This window comes from Rhodamnia argentea, chromosome 7, assembly GCF_020921035.1.
Source record: "Rhodamnia argentea isolate NSW1041297 chromosome 7, ASM2092103v1, whole genome shotgun sequence".
NCBI classification, from domain to species: Eukaryota; Viridiplantae; Streptophyta; class Magnoliopsida; order Myrtales; family Myrtaceae; genus Rhodamnia; species Rhodamnia argentea.
Window position 1 is genome coordinate 3,465,849 of NC_063156.1, and position 14,153 is coordinate 3,480,001.

Sequence of the window (14,153 nt, forward strand, 5' to 3'; positions counted from 1 at the left end):
CTATAAGAAATTCCTGTTGACAACACTCTCGTTCTCTATGCCGCTAACTAAGGAACTTAAAATGGATGTAAGTTGAATGATATGAGAAACCACAGCTCATTGAGTTGTACATACCTTTTATAAGCAAATCAAGCATCCATTGTAAGTATTTATGAAATAATACCGGAACTCGTTATCCCAAATCCAGTATATAATAGATGCTCAGTGTAGAAAACCTAGCTATATCATTTCAATAACGGTTTATATGTATTAAATCAATTAGCAATAACAAAACCGACATCAATAGCCAATTTCATCGATTAATATCTATCAAATCACACACTAATGATTCGTTATATTAATCAATCTAATGCTCATTTCTAACCACGGTGACACTTTTTAATGCCTCGTGACAAAGTCGACCAAGATTATGCATACCCACAAACCCCTCAATTGGATTCAGAACACGACGGTAATGAGCATCAATCAAGTACAAACCCGTCCTCCAATAACTCGCAAATCAAATCTAGAATACATTTCATAATCCAGGTTCATAAACCTTCACAATTCACTTCATAGGCTATTTCCCAAACCATTCACAAGTATTCAGATCAAACTATTTCTAATGATCAAAATCAACTTCCATATACCGGTTTTCACACAAGCTAGCCTCAAGATAAAATCTGACCAGTTGGACTGAATTGCGAGTTTCATGAAGTTGCGAGCCGAATATCAAAACATGCTGAGCTAAAGAGTTTTAGGGGGCTTAAAGGGCTTTCCAAACATATAAATGTCATAATCTTCTAGCTTGGTTAGATAGGTCAATGAGGATTGCAAAGTCTTGATTTGGGTTGTAAATGTTGTTGAGCCCATTGCTTGTTCTTGCCTCGTGATGCTTGGCCCATGTCTTGTGACGTTCCTTTACCATGTAGGTGGTGGATTTGAATGTCCAAGGAAGGATCATCCCTTCTTGCCTTTTAGCCAAGAGGGTTAAGTGCGACGTCGTTGAACATGTCCGTGAAAGAAATGACTACGTTGAAAAAGAAGGTGGTGATCAGCACAGCCCCACCGGATAATGACAACAGCTAGCTAGCGCGGATGGATACCAGCCACCATTGACGAAGCTCCAAAAATCCTCAAAGTCTGTTGCTTTGCACGTCGTTTTCATCGTACTCTTTATCCTCGTCACCGAGCTCCATGTGGGGCCCCTCTCCAACCTCCGATGGGGCGTCCCTCACAAGTCTCTCTCTCCCTCTCTCTCCAGTGGTCCATGGTTTCTTCAAGAATGAAACGACGGGACGTTGCCATCTCTTTCGCGCTTTTGCCTTCGCTCTCTCTCGCGGACTCGCCCACGCGCGCGCATGGAGGACGAGCCCTTTCTCGCCTCCCAAACAGGGCCCCAACTTGAACGGATTGTTGAAGACCAGCACCCGTTTGCTCAATTCCACAACAAGAACAAGCAGAGCCTCCACCGATGCAGGACAGCCCCGGCGATGGCCGTGGTGAAGGACCTCAAGAAGAGGGCCACGACCCGCGACCCGAATCCGAGGCCCGGATCCGGATCCATAGTCGGGCAGGCTCTCTTCTTTCTCTGCATTTACCTCTTTCTCGGGGTCGGCATTTACGCGTTCAATAGGGACCATTTCTCTGGCGTTGAGACGCACCCTGTTGTGGATGCTCTGTACTTTTGCATCGTCACCATGTGCACTATAGGTTATGGGGACATTGCCCCCCTGACCCCCGAGTCCAAGGCCTTCGCTTGCGTGTTTGTGTTGGTGGGCTTTGGTTTCATAGACATATTGCTCAGTGGGGTAGTGAATTTCGTGCTCGATCTGCAAGAGAACATGATCCTCGCCACTGCAAGAGTGAGTGGTGAGAGTGGAGGGTCTGGTGCCGTGAATTACATCGTCGATGTTGAGAAGGGAAGGATGAGGATCAGGTTGAAGGTGGGTTTGGCACTCGGGGTGGTGGTTCTGTGCATTGGGATGGGGTCGTTGGTGCTCTGCTTTGTGGAGGGTTTGGATTGGTTGGACTCGGTTTATTTGGCGGTTATGTCTGTCACGACCGTTGGGTACGGGGACAAGGCCTTCAAGACTTTGCCGGGGCGGCTCTTCGCCGCGGTTTGGCTGCTTTTCTCGACGCTGGTGGTTGCGAGGGCGTTTCTTTATCTGGCCGAGGCGAGGATTAACAAGAGGCACCGGAGGATTTCGAAGCTGGTGTTGCAGAGGGATGTCACTGTCGAGGATTTGTTGGCAGCCAATCTAAACAACAATGGCTTCATCAGGTAGGATGCATGATTGCAGCTCCTTCTGTTAGTTACAAGTAAGTAGTTAGGTGTGTGTTAAGTGTTGACTGTTTTGAACAGATTCTAAAGGAAATTAATATGATAAGCTGCAGTGCTGCAGCAGATGAGTTGGGTTAGGGGTTGTCAACATCAATTAGAAAGAAGCATGTCATGGTTTGAGATATAATATCAATCATCCAACGAATTTATTTCTTAATGAGACAATGATGAACATGTGCGCTTTTATGTGGCAGATAGCTTTTGCTCCACAAGTGCTTTCTGATGTGTTGTCCAGTGCTGAGTCTTGCTTAAAAGTTGACTTGAAAGTGTTCTGATTTAACGAGATAACTACTCGAGGTCTTGTGAGTTGTTCGCTATCTATTCATATTTACACAAAAATATACCCTTTCGTGTTACTTCGATTGAAGATGCAATTTTAGAAGCACACTTCAAAATTTAAAGGCTTTGCTCTCTGTTAAAAGAGCATAAGCTAGAACTGGGGATGATTTGCCTTGTTAGTTGTGAAGAGATGGATGCATAATTTCAAACAGAATGGTGCATTAGCTTCTTCAAAAGCTTCTTTATGAATTATCTTCTCATCGTGTGCGTGCGTGTGTGTGTATATAAACAGCCTTTCGTTCACCGCTCATATCCTTGCTGAAAATCAAGAGAGGTACTTTTCCTCTTTTATAGGTAGAAGGCTTATATCAATAAGTCTGTCATTTCAATGTGTAGATTGCCTGATTTGGCGAGAAGTTATTCAATATTCTTCAGAAGTTGTTATGCTATTTAATCAACATTTGGCTTTTGGCCAAATCAGTGTATGCAGATCAAACGTTCCTTGTCCTAGACTTGCAGCAATAAGTAATGTTAAAGATTACAATCTCCTGTCTTGTGCAGTAAATCGGAGTATGTTATATACAAGCTGAAAGAAATGGAGAAGATCAGCGAGAAGGACATATTACAGATATGTGATCAGTTCAACAAGCTTGATCGAAACAACTCTGGAAAAATAACACTCCTACATCTCTTGGACAATCACCTGTGATGACGAAAGACAGGGGAAGTATTCATGAATATGCAAAAGATAACCCAAACATTGTCTTTGGTCCGATCGCCATAATAGTGCATGTTTTTCTTGCCCCAAAAGCTGTACATATGCTTTAAGTGTACATATCCGACGGTTCTCTAGGTTAAAGACAACGATCAGAAATTGAAAAGAGAGCACCTTTTCCCTCCACCATTGCTACTGATTGAGGAGTATAATCCAAGGAAGTGCTATCATAGTACCTGCTGTTAATTCTCTTTTCTTGCAAATGACATTGAAATCGGACAATGTCATTGGAGGAGACTTGATGCTTCAGTCGATAGCGTCCTTTTAATTTCCTTTTATCTAGTTTTTGCTATGGAAATCACATAGGATGTTTCTAATGATTGTACTGAAGCACGAAGGAATCATCTGGGTTGCTGGGGTATATAATCTTTATCAGGAGACTCCTTCCGCCATAGGCATGGATTGCCGCAAAATGTTTCAGGAATGTGCGGTGAATAATGCAGCTGCAGCAACTCGTAGTTGAAACTCAAAAACAACTGAAATCAATGGCCTTTAAGAGAACTAATAACTGGAAGGCTGACCAAGGATTGTGTCTGGCTTAAATGAATCCAAAAGGTGCAGAACAACTGGAGTTGCAGACCACACAAGCAAACTGTTTGGTAAATTAGCAAGACTCTGAAGAAGGGTTTCCATAGAACCTGCTTCACTGTCTGCTGCAAATGGAAACCATTTTGTCCATGTTTCCTTTTGACTACTTGTTCTTGCATGCAAGCTGGGCAGCAGAAAATCCTGCAAATCCGGACAAAGAAAGATTGGCAGACGTCATAGCCCCAATCTCTACACAAAAACAACTCCTAACAAACAACCCCACCGATGCACCAAATACATCCATGACACCCTGAACAAAAAGAGAATCTTCAAATAAAAAACAAGGAGCCCACAAAAGTAGAATTAAGACATATACCTGTGCCTCTTGTTTTTGCTAAGCAAGCAATGTGGAGCACTGAAGAGATCAACATTAAATTAGTAGCCTACACGATGGAATGGTATATCCTAGCTTAGATTTCGTGTATCGGACAGCTTCCCAGTTACGCATCCGCATCAAGACCGGAGTATACATGAGAGACTATTTCCTTGTCGCCTGGCCTCAAGTGAATTACCTTGTGCTGGAACCGATGCGTTTCTGGATCTCCAAATGCAGTCTTTTGACCATATATCCAGTCTTCTTATCCTTATCTGGTTTAATCTGTCTCACATTTGATGAGGATGGAGGGAGAGAAAAGGATGGTCTGGTCAATTTCATTAGGTTATGAGTTGTTATCTTCTGTTTTGTACTACTCAATACCTAATCCATCATCTTTTCCCTGACCATGATCAAAAGTTCTATCCTTCCCCAATATGCAGGGCCATTCATTTGTCAATTTATTTAACTATCAGTATTAGCGTCATGTTATCCACATTGAGAAGATTCGTCTGTGATGCAATTAGAAGGGAAATAACCAAATCGATTCGCTCGCTTCGATCACGGACAGTTGGGGTCTTACAAATTTTGCATACTGCTCTACTCAAACGTGTACCAGACGTAAAAGATTTCACCCTCATTTGCATGATCCATAAATTCTCAACCGAAATGAGATGTACTGCAAGAAACGAACAAGAACTATAATAAGACTAAGCCAAGTGCAGGAGAACTGGTTTTAGATCAAGTTGATTTAACCAACTCGATAAGCCTAGCTCACCAATATAGAAATGTGAGATCCGTTCTACTACTTAGGCCCTTTGACGAAGACCCCACATGTAACTAATGCTTTGATTTGGAGGGCCAATAATTTCACCAAGAAACGACCTACTCCTTTCGCGATTGCTTCGTGACTTCTGGCGCCAGAAAGTCAAAACTATCACTTTAGACCAAGATGCAGCTGCGGAGGCAAATGAAATGGGCATTTCCTTTCTTTTCCTAGAAGAGTAAATGTGAATTTCAACAGATTTGAATCGACACCGTCTGCTGTTCGAACTTGACCGGCTCGTTCCTAAAGATCCGTGCTTAAATTTGTGGAGCCTGAGGTCGATCGGACTAGTCTACGAACTCATTCGTGCAGGACCAGACTCAACCTCACTAAATTGTCTTATTCACACTCGCAAGCATATCAAAAGGCTTGGAAAACTGTATTTTGTTTGATCGAATCGAGCCTGAGAAAACTTAGTCCTATGAGCTGCAGGGTGGGTTCAACTGTTTCAACTCGACAAAAGTCGAGAGATGCCGAACCGTCGTCCGAAACAAGCACTTGGCGAGTAATCCGGTCGCAGCTTTCTAGCAGGGGGACAGTTGACACTACTCAATATAAAGTAATAACAAAATTCAAAACCTACTATTATGAGATTATGCATGGGAAAGGAAGGACAAGATGCGCTCATACAAGTAAGGGACCCATGTATGTTGCCCAGTTCCATATTCAACTTCATCCACATATATATAAGCATCATCATCTTCTCTGCTCACTTTTATCAAAACCAGAGACCCGTGGTAACTTCTTTAGCCATGAAGAGGCACTCTAGTTGGAACATTGCGCTCTTCGTCGGAAGCATGATGATGCTTCTTGGTCCTATCGCAACTGTGGCTCAATATGAATCTGCAGTCGGTGATCCTGGAATGAGAAGAGATGGTCTCAGAGTCGCCTTCGAAGCTTGGAATTTCTGCAATGAAGTTGGCATTGAAGCTCCTGGTATGGGGAGTCCAAGAGCAGCTGATTGTTTTGACCTCTCAGGCAGACACAGACACAGGAAGAGTGCAAGATTCCACAAAAGTGAGTCCCTTTTCTCTATTCCGCTCTTGTGTTTCTTTACGGAATTTTGGTTTAACATGTTTCAAGTGCCGATGTATTTTGTCTGCAAATGCAACAAGGTTATTCCATGACAAATGGTTTGTCATCTGCAGATTCACAACAACTTTGCCTTTTTTCATCTTTTGCTTTCAGTTTCTTTTTCTGCTTCGGAAACAAAGCAGAGCCATTCTGCAACTTTGTTTGAGAAATGTTGATAAACGCCACTACTGAAGGGAAATTTCCTTTTTCTCTCGCTTTCCTAGAGGACAAGCAACTTGTATTCTCACTTACTTCAGAATACATGAGGTTACCGATTTCACAAGCCAACGTCGAGTGCATCTTAAGCTGAAAGATCCGTGGCCAACCAGCTAATCATTTAACAGAATGAGAAATCAATACAACAACGACCAAACCTTTTTCTTCACTCTAACCGGTTAAATTTAACTCCTCATTCTTGTGGATGCAGACGTCACTCTGAGACACAAGGTCACAGAGGTTGATAACAGACTAGGATTAGGCAGTTCTTTCCCTGGTTTAAGCACAGACGTCCTAAACAATGCAAACCTCTATGCTGCGCATAAGGAGCTTTATCTGGGTTCTCTCTGTGAAGTCCAAGACATCCCGAAACCATGGCACTTTTGGATGATCATGCTAAAAAATGGCAACTTCGACACGAACTCTGGCTTATGTCCTCAAAATGGGAAAAAAGCGGCTCCTTTTAGTCCTGGAAAATTTCCATGCTTTGGAATCGGGTGTATGAACCAACCTATTCTGAACCATCGGCAGACTCAGATTCTAGGAAACGGTACTATGAGAGGAGGTTTCAATGGGACTTACGAACTGGGTGCGGACGTCACGGATGGTATAGATGATATCTCATTCTATGAAGTAATTTGGGAGAAGAAGATCGGTGCGGGGAGTTGGGTATTCCATCACAAGCTCAAGACTTCAAAGAAGTATCCATGGCTGATGCTGTATCTCAGAGCTGATGCAACCAAAGGGTTCTCTGGTGGGTACCATTACGACACCAGAGGGATGCTCAAAACTGTAAGCCTTTTTCGAACTTCGGAGATTTGAACTTACATTTCCCTCTGTTTCATTTTAGCAAATATGCTGTCATAGTTATGGAGGCAGTCGTAATTCAAGGTCTGAGTGACTACTCATTTATGAGAAAGAGAAATCTAATGATGCTGAAGGATTAAGTGCTTCTAACTAATCAGGTATGAAGATCAATAGATTGATAAGCAAATAGAACAACTGACCAGACAAAGCATCAGCAATTATGCTTGGAAAAAGGGGCTTCAGTTTTCATATGATCGTACAAAGTGGCTGAGTTGGTTGTTAAATGGAATGGTGTAGCATTGTTCACCTAATATATCTCCCTATCCCCTGTCGTTTGAAAAGGTTGCTGTCATTTTCATTTTGTCATGAAGTCTTCCCTATTGAATGTAGACTCTAAAGACTCAGAAACTGTTGATGATTAGGTCTTAGTCTGCTCTGTAGAATTAACAAATATGCTTTCTTCCATATGTTTGTGTGATCATGGAGTGACCTTTTTCAGCTTCCAGAGTCACCAAATTTCAAAGTTAGAATGACATTGGACATCAAAAGAGGTGGAGGCCCCAAGAGCCAGTTCTACCTCATAGACATCGGCAGCTGCTGGAAGAACAATGGCGAACCGTGCAACGGGGACGTGCTCACCGACGTCACAAGGTACAGTGAGATGATCATCAACCCGAAGACCCGTTCCTGGTGCAGCCCCACGAGTTTAGGCAGTTGTCCTCCGTACCACATCACACCAGATAACAAAAGAATTCACAGGAATGACACCGATAATTTCCCCTACTCGGCATATCACTATTACTGTGCACCCGGGAATGCCAAGTTTTTGGAGAGTCCCGCGAGCACGTGCGATCCTTATAGCAATCCCCAGGCACAAGAGCTTGTTCAATTGCTGCCTCACCCTGCGTGGGCCGGATATGGGTATCCAGCCACACAAGGTGATGGTTGGATCGGAGACGGAAGAACTTGGGAGCTCGATGTTGGTGGCCTATCGAGCCGACTCTACTTCTATCAGGTCCGTAGTAATATCCAACAGGCCAGAGAGGATAAAGAACCACATTAGATTCACTTTTGATAGAAGGAAGGTGGTAATGTGATCACTGTTTCATCTCACGGTAGAACAAAGAAGTTAAATAGCATATGATATATCTTTGAATTGCAGGATCCAGATACTACTCATGCTAGAAGAATTTGGACATCTCTTGATGTCGGCACGGAGATTTTCGTCAGCGACAAGGACGAAATGGCAGAGTGGACTCTCAGCGATTTCGATGTTCTTCTCACATCAACTTAATCCGTAGTTCCTATCGGGATTTGGGGGCATGTATGTCGTCTACTACTCCGAGCTTTTATCATTCTTTTAGATGCATGCAGAATAAAAGACCTAGTGTACAAAGGAAAGGCCTCGGCTGTATACATCAAGATATGGAGTTTCCACACTGGGAAGCGTGTAAGGACAAGGCTTCCTCAACAGGGTTGATAAGGCTCATGCCCGAGCAGATGCCGGGAAGTAGCCACTTTGTCGATCTGTTTTTTGGGACGAATCGAGAAAGCATCATCTCTAGATCGAGTGATTAACAATTAATTCTCTCCTTTCTGGTCGTGCAAACTTTTTGAAACAATTCTTATGCAGCTCATGCTCTCTTCAAAACAGAGAAAGTAATGTCTATCAGAAATACCCAGCTGAAGCCTGCTCTGATTCCCCCAAGGAAAGATGATGGTTCAATATGCCTCATACATTTTAACTCAAAGTTGCTTTTGCCATCAAACCAATCCAATCTCCTGTCCTGCACCAAAAGAATCTGTTCGACAATAAGAAGTCTTCACAGCAAATAGATTCCATTCGACGCAGTCATGAAATAATCGATTTTCTTATCTAAAAAATCGCGAGAATACAATTGACTCATGCTAAATGTATCATGACAAATGTCCTTGTAGATACAGGGGTTAAAAAGGGCCAAAAACAGAAAACAAATTGAAATCGGTAGATGTTCAAATATAGCACAGATGTCTTACGAAAGAAAAATTCCAAGCAAGAGAATCCCTACTAAGGATCACTTGTTGAACTGAAAGATGCAATTGCATCCATTTCCTGCCGCAAAAGAAGTGCATCAATAAAGGCATCCAATATTCCTCCCTGCAACATGTCATCTATTGCGTGATGTGTGATGCCAACACGATGATCAGTGACTCGTCCTTGGGGAAAGTTGTAAGTACGAATTCTCTCAGATCTATCCCCACTTCCAATCTGTTCAAGGTTATATATCTTTAATCACATTGCAAAGGAAAAGATACCAAACGCCAATGATAAATTAATGTCCATCGCCTGGTTGCTGCATACCTGCTCCGATCGAAGCTTACTACGATCCAAGTGAATTCTGGATCTCTCCAATTCATAAAGTCGTGCACACAGAACCTTAAGTGCTTTCGCTTTATTCTGTCAAAAAAGTGGGAAGAGGAGGGACTAAAGTAACTAGAATGACTAGATGGCTCAATCAAACAAGCTCCAACTTCCTAATCAGGTGATCTAGATCAGGAACATGTTTATTGACCAGAATTCATCACGTACATAAAAGATTCATCAACAGCATTGCTTCCTTCAGCTACCAAATCAGCAGGGGAAAAGAAACAGGAAATTTCAGAGACTGAAAATTAATTCTAATTGAAGAAAGTGCCATAATTTCTGGATGAAGGAACAGAAGGATAAGATTTGCGTGAAAGTTTTCTACAAACAAGTTCAGCAGAATTTACAGTATGTCAGAATCCTTTACCATATGTTGGGATCGTTCATCTTGGATGGACACAACCATGCCAGATGGAATATGAGTTATTCTAACAGCACTGTTGGTGGTATTTGCATGCTGGCCTCCTGAACCACCAGATCGATAAGTGTCAATTCTCAAGTCTTCATTCCTCAATTGCACATCTACCTGCAGAACCCAACACTTATCACGAAAATGGAAAAAGAAAAAAGTAAACTCCCAACTACTTAGCTTAGGTCAAGGAAATTGATCCATAAGAAGACAGAAGCCAGTAAGATATCTGAATTTTTTAAGTGCCAAGTGCAACATGGATTCCTGACTGTATAAGTGCCAAGTGCAACATGGATTCCTGACTGTATAAGTGCCAACTGCAATAAAGCAACTTCTTTCAAATCCCAAAGCTACCAAATAGAAGAGAAGGGAAACCAATCCTAGTAACAAAACCTTCATTGCCAAAATGAAAGTAACTAGACCTCATTTGCTTGAGGGAGGATTGCAACGGACACTGCGCTGGTGTGGACACGTCCAGACTTCTCGGTAACAGGAACTCGCTGCCACAAGAAATATGCCTTTAACCCCACATGCCAGCTCTCAGTGCACATGCATGCACACACACACGAATTTAGTCTAGAAACAAAAAAGTAATACCTGGACTCTGTGCACTCCACTCTCAAATTTGAGTTTCCCATAAACACCATTTCCGGAAATTGCTGCACTAGCTTCCTGGCATATCACATATACAATTACAACCTCATCATATGCAAGTGGCACATCTCATATATGAATCATCTAGCGCAACTTCTGAAGATGGGAAACCACGTATCTAGAACCAATTACGGAAACAGTACCTTGTATCCTCTCAGATCAGATTCCATTATATCTACTACTTCAAATTTCCATCCTTTCTTTTGTGAGTATCTCTCATACCTGTCCAAATTCAAGTTCTTCAAAGGATAAGTCTTGACCGTCTAGGACTTCACATCATTATAAAATCCGAGAAACTTCTTTTCAACTTACATCTTGAATATGTCCATTGCAAACAAGGAAGCCTCTTCACCTCCAGTTCCTGCTTACACATTTAAACAAGCAACTTGTGAAGTTGATCCCTACCAAAATCCCTTGAGTCTGCATTGAAACACCATAAAGTATACAACTATTACCTGCTCTCACCTCTAAAATGCAACCCCTCTCATCAGCATCATCTCTAGGAAGTAATGACTTCAGAAGCAACTGCTGTAATCTTTTCTCTTCTTTTACCGCCTGGTCCAATTCCTCAGTTACCATATCGAGCATGTCTCTGTCTTTTAGAGATTCATCCATCATGGTTTTCAGACCGTCAATATCCTGCATTGAGAGGAAGAGGACAAATTGCGTTTGGCATCAATAAATAGCCATGGTATTGCTCATTTTTTTGCCTCCAAAGGCAAACCATATAATGGCATGAGTAAAGTAATAGCTTATCATGTATCTAAAAGCCTAGAAGCTTCAAAATGAAAACATTCCCAAAGAAGCGAAGATGTGTCAGAAGTTCAAGAGTAACTCATCACCTTCTGTTTCGTCCTCAGCTCATTTATAAGCTCCATAGAATCCCTAAGTTTCCTAAGCTCCTTATTAGCCTTTGAATATTCAGTTGGGGATGCTTCTGGCTGTCTTAAACCAACAGAATTAATCATCAATGAAAGACCACCCACAACACCCTCAGCACTCAGCAGTTGCAAAAACACAGGAAACAGTGTTCATTGAAAAGCTAAAAACAGATACATATGGAAGGAAGAAATTAAAAAAAAAAAAAAAAAAAGGATCGCAGGGTTACCTGGTTAATGAGACTCTGAAGAAAAGCACTCCTATGTTCAATTGCTGATAGCCGTTGCTCCATTATCTTGATGAGATCAGGTGATGAATGAGGTTGCGCTTCTGTGAGGTGGGCAAGCATTTTGACACTCGAAATAGTTAAGAAGATGAAAGATTGAACCCAAAAGAAAAGAGAGAAAGAGAACTTGCTGCGAACAATAAGCATATAAATGGACAAACTATAATCAGCCTGTTTCCTCCAGAGAATGACAATCTGACACGAACTTTCCACAAATGATGGCGGAGGTAACCCAAACGACTAAACAGAGCAGAGCAACAACAAAGATGGCGAAATTAAACAACTACCACAGTTCCAAGATTCATTTTTTCCATGATCCAACTGATCATCCAAATCTTTTACCCAAGGAAAAAAGAAACAAATTTTTAAGTTAAAAACGCAACAAAATCTCTCTCACCCTAGAAGCCAAACAACCTATACGAGGAACGGAAGCTCAAAATGCACAAACTGACGATCATTTTTTACTGAACTGAGCTTGAAAGCTAGCGAAGATGGCGCCGTTCGAATTCATAGCACGTAAGCACGTACACAAGAAAATCTTTACCAGTTGAACAAAAACGAGAAAGGGAGAGGGAAGCTCTGGCGATTGGCGATCGTTGAAACGATGCTCTGATTTGAGGATTTGCGGGCAGAGCTTCGATTTCGCGCGTCGCCCACATCAATTTTCTCCACAAGAAACGCGAATTTCTTCCCATATTGGGATTTCACTCTTCCCCAATCCCTCTCTCTCGCTCGAGCGACTGAGGATCTATGGAGGCTGTTCGGGGTTTCAGTGCCGGTGCCAAAACTCTGAAACAACTATGAAGAGCAAATGGAGGCAGACATTATTAAAAGTGCCTAAGGTTTGTCAAAAGTTCTGGTCGGAATCTTCCTCTGCTTAAATATCATATTTTAATTGCTGAAAACACAATATTCTATTGATTTCTTCTATCAAAATGACTTATTAGGGTGCCCAATCAACATTATGTTCGACTAAACCACGTGGTCTACATATTTTGCAATTATAAACCCCTAAATTGAACAAATCAAGCATCTCTCCAGATTCCAAACCTAAATTCAGTTTTCCCCCAAAATTAACGGCCGAATCTTTCGCTTTCGTTTCGGCAGATGTATTATTCTACATTTTCTCAAAAGAAACATTTATTTCATCTCTTTCTTCCCCATCGACCATGACGCAGAAAATCCAGACCCAGCAAGGAGAAGGGCCGATGGTGGGCATTTGGGAAAGTCGAGCCGATCGGGTGTCTTTTTCATTCAATTGACGATACGTAAGAAGAATGAAATGAAGTGAGAGACCGGGGGATAGGAAAAGGAGTCGAGTCGATCAAGCTTCGAGAGAAGCAAAACGAAATCCGGATTTGGCCGAAAAGGAAGCTAGGCTTCAGCCGTTAATTTTGGGGGAGAACTGTTTTTAGGTTTGGCATATGGAGAAAATGCTTGATTCGTTCAATTTAGGGTTTATATTTGCAAAGTATAAAGACTGCGTTGTTTAGTGATATATCATGCTGACTGGGCACGCTAACGAGCCACTTCTTTTGCCCATGCTCTATTTCTCCATGCGAAAATAGAACTCTGTTTGTTCAGCTCTACAAAGAGAGAGAGAGAACTACTTGAAGTCTTGAACATTTACATATAGTGTGTGGACTAATTTAAACAAATATCAAAAGCTCAAGGATCATATTGAATAAATTAAAAGTTCATGGACCATATTGCACATAGAGTTAATGATCAAGGACCATTTGTGACGTTATATCTAATTAGAGCAATAGAGATTATACAGAAGTATTAAATTTGCACATTTGACCGGTGAACTTAATATTTATAAAATTGGTAATTATTGACATGGGATTTGCTACCTTGATAATCCGACAAGATCGCCATTATTTCTGACTCCAAGATATTTTTATTAATGAGTAATTTATACAAAACATGTAATAATAGTATGTGGATCTACGATCAGAAACAACTAACACTACCGTCATGGAAGCATTTCCCTATTGACATTGTGGGGGAGAAAAAATGATTGAGGTTCCTCAATCTTCTTTACTTTAAGTAATCATCTAGATTATTTATGACTCGATATCCAAACATTTTGGCTAGTTTGATTTTACATATATAAGCAAATCGCATTGCTTATGCACATCGGATGGAAGTGTTGGGATGTTATGCTGCTCAGTCTAACTCCCAGTCATTTACCAGAGATTAATTGTTATCTGATTTGATTTGATTTGATTTGTACATTCATTCTTTGTTTGGTAAAAGGCAGAGTTTTACTCCAACAACAATGACAAGTTTTATCCAATTAAATTAAATAGGCTGC

The 14,153-nt window shown here is 41.5% G+C and overlaps 3 protein-coding genes across 4 annotated transcripts; 2 read left to right on the top strand and 1 right to left on the bottom strand.

The window, feature by feature from the left end:
- The first annotated feature begins 1,085 nt into the window (after positions 1-1,085).
- LOC115756243 (two-pore potassium channel 5) lies at positions 1,086-4,812 on the top strand. 2 transcript variants are annotated; one of them, XM_048283037.1, is made up of 2 exons: positions 1,086-2,263; positions 2,377-3,138. In XM_048283037.1, the coding sequence occupies exons 1-2, from the start codon at positions 1,341-1,343 to the stop codon at positions 2,399-2,401; spliced, it is 948 nt and encodes a 315-aa protein (XP_048138994.1). In that variant the 5' UTR covers positions 1,086-1,340; the 3' UTR covers positions 2,402-3,138. The 2 variants fall into 2 exon arrangements, with proteins under 2 accessions (XP_048138994.1, XP_030551804.1); XM_030695944.2 differs by lacking the exon at positions 2,377-3,138 and adding an exon at positions 3,164-4,812 and having other exon boundaries at positions 1,096-2,263.
- A 952-nt stretch (positions 4,813-5,764) lies between these two features.
- LOC115756240 lies at positions 5,765-8,803 on the top strand. Its single transcript, XM_030695938.2, has 4 exons — positions 5,765-6,121; positions 6,606-7,186; positions 7,701-8,216; positions 8,364-8,803. The coding sequence occupies exons 1-4, from the start codon at positions 5,857-5,859 to the stop codon at positions 8,493-8,495; spliced, it is 1,494 nt and encodes a 497-aa protein (XP_030551798.1). The 5' UTR covers positions 5,765-5,856; the 3' UTR covers positions 8,496-8,803.
- A 270-nt stretch (positions 8,804-9,073) lies between these two features.
- Positions 9,074-12,648, bottom strand: LOC115756242 (peptide chain release factor 1, mitochondrial). Its single transcript, XM_030695943.2, has 11 exons — positions 12,378-12,648; positions 11,777-11,877; positions 11,511-11,609; positions 11,124-11,307; positions 10,981-11,029; positions 10,812-10,890; positions 10,612-10,686; positions 10,437-10,514; positions 9,973-10,131; positions 9,543-9,638; positions 9,074-9,449 (listed from the first exon to the last, which is right to left on the bottom strand). The coding sequence occupies exons 1-11, from the start codon at positions 12,526-12,528 to the stop codon at positions 9,249-9,251; spliced, it is 1,272 nt and encodes a 423-aa protein (XP_030551803.1). The 5' UTR covers positions 12,529-12,648; the 3' UTR covers positions 9,074-9,248.
- Positions 12,649-14,153: the final 1,505 nt, after the last annotated feature.

Coding starts and splice junctions, on each gene's coding strand:
- LOC115756240 (XM_030695938.2), top strand. CDS start 5,857: ATGAAGAGGCACTCTAGTTGGAACATTGCGCTCTTCGTCGGAAGCATG. Junction 7,187..7,700: donor CCAGAGGGATGCTCAAAACT/GTAAGCCTTTTT, acceptor GACCTTTTTCAG/CTTCCAGAGTCACCAAATTT. Junction 8,217..8,363: donor GCCGACTCTACTTCTATCAG/GTCCGTAGTAAT, acceptor TTTGAATTGCAG/GATCCAGATACTACTCATGC.
- LOC115756243 (XM_030695944.2), top strand. CDS start 1,341: ATGGAGGACGAGCCCTTTCTCGCCTCCCAAACAGGGCCCCAACTTGAA. Junction 2,264..3,163: donor AACAACAATGGCTTCATCAG/GTAGGATGCATG, acceptor TGTCTTGTGCAG/TAAATCGGAGTATGTTATAT.
- LOC115756242 (XM_030695943.2), bottom strand. CDS start 12,528: ATGGGAAGAAATTCGCGTTTCTTGTGGAGAAAATTGATGTGGGCGACG. Junction 11,878..12,377: donor TTCTCGTTTTTGTTCAACTG/GTAAAGATTTTC, acceptor CCCACCTCACAG/AAGCGCAACCTCATTCATCA. Junction 10,891..10,980: donor GCAATGGACATATTCAAGAT/GTAAGTTGAAAA, acceptor GAATTTGGACAG/GTATGAGAGATACTCACAAA.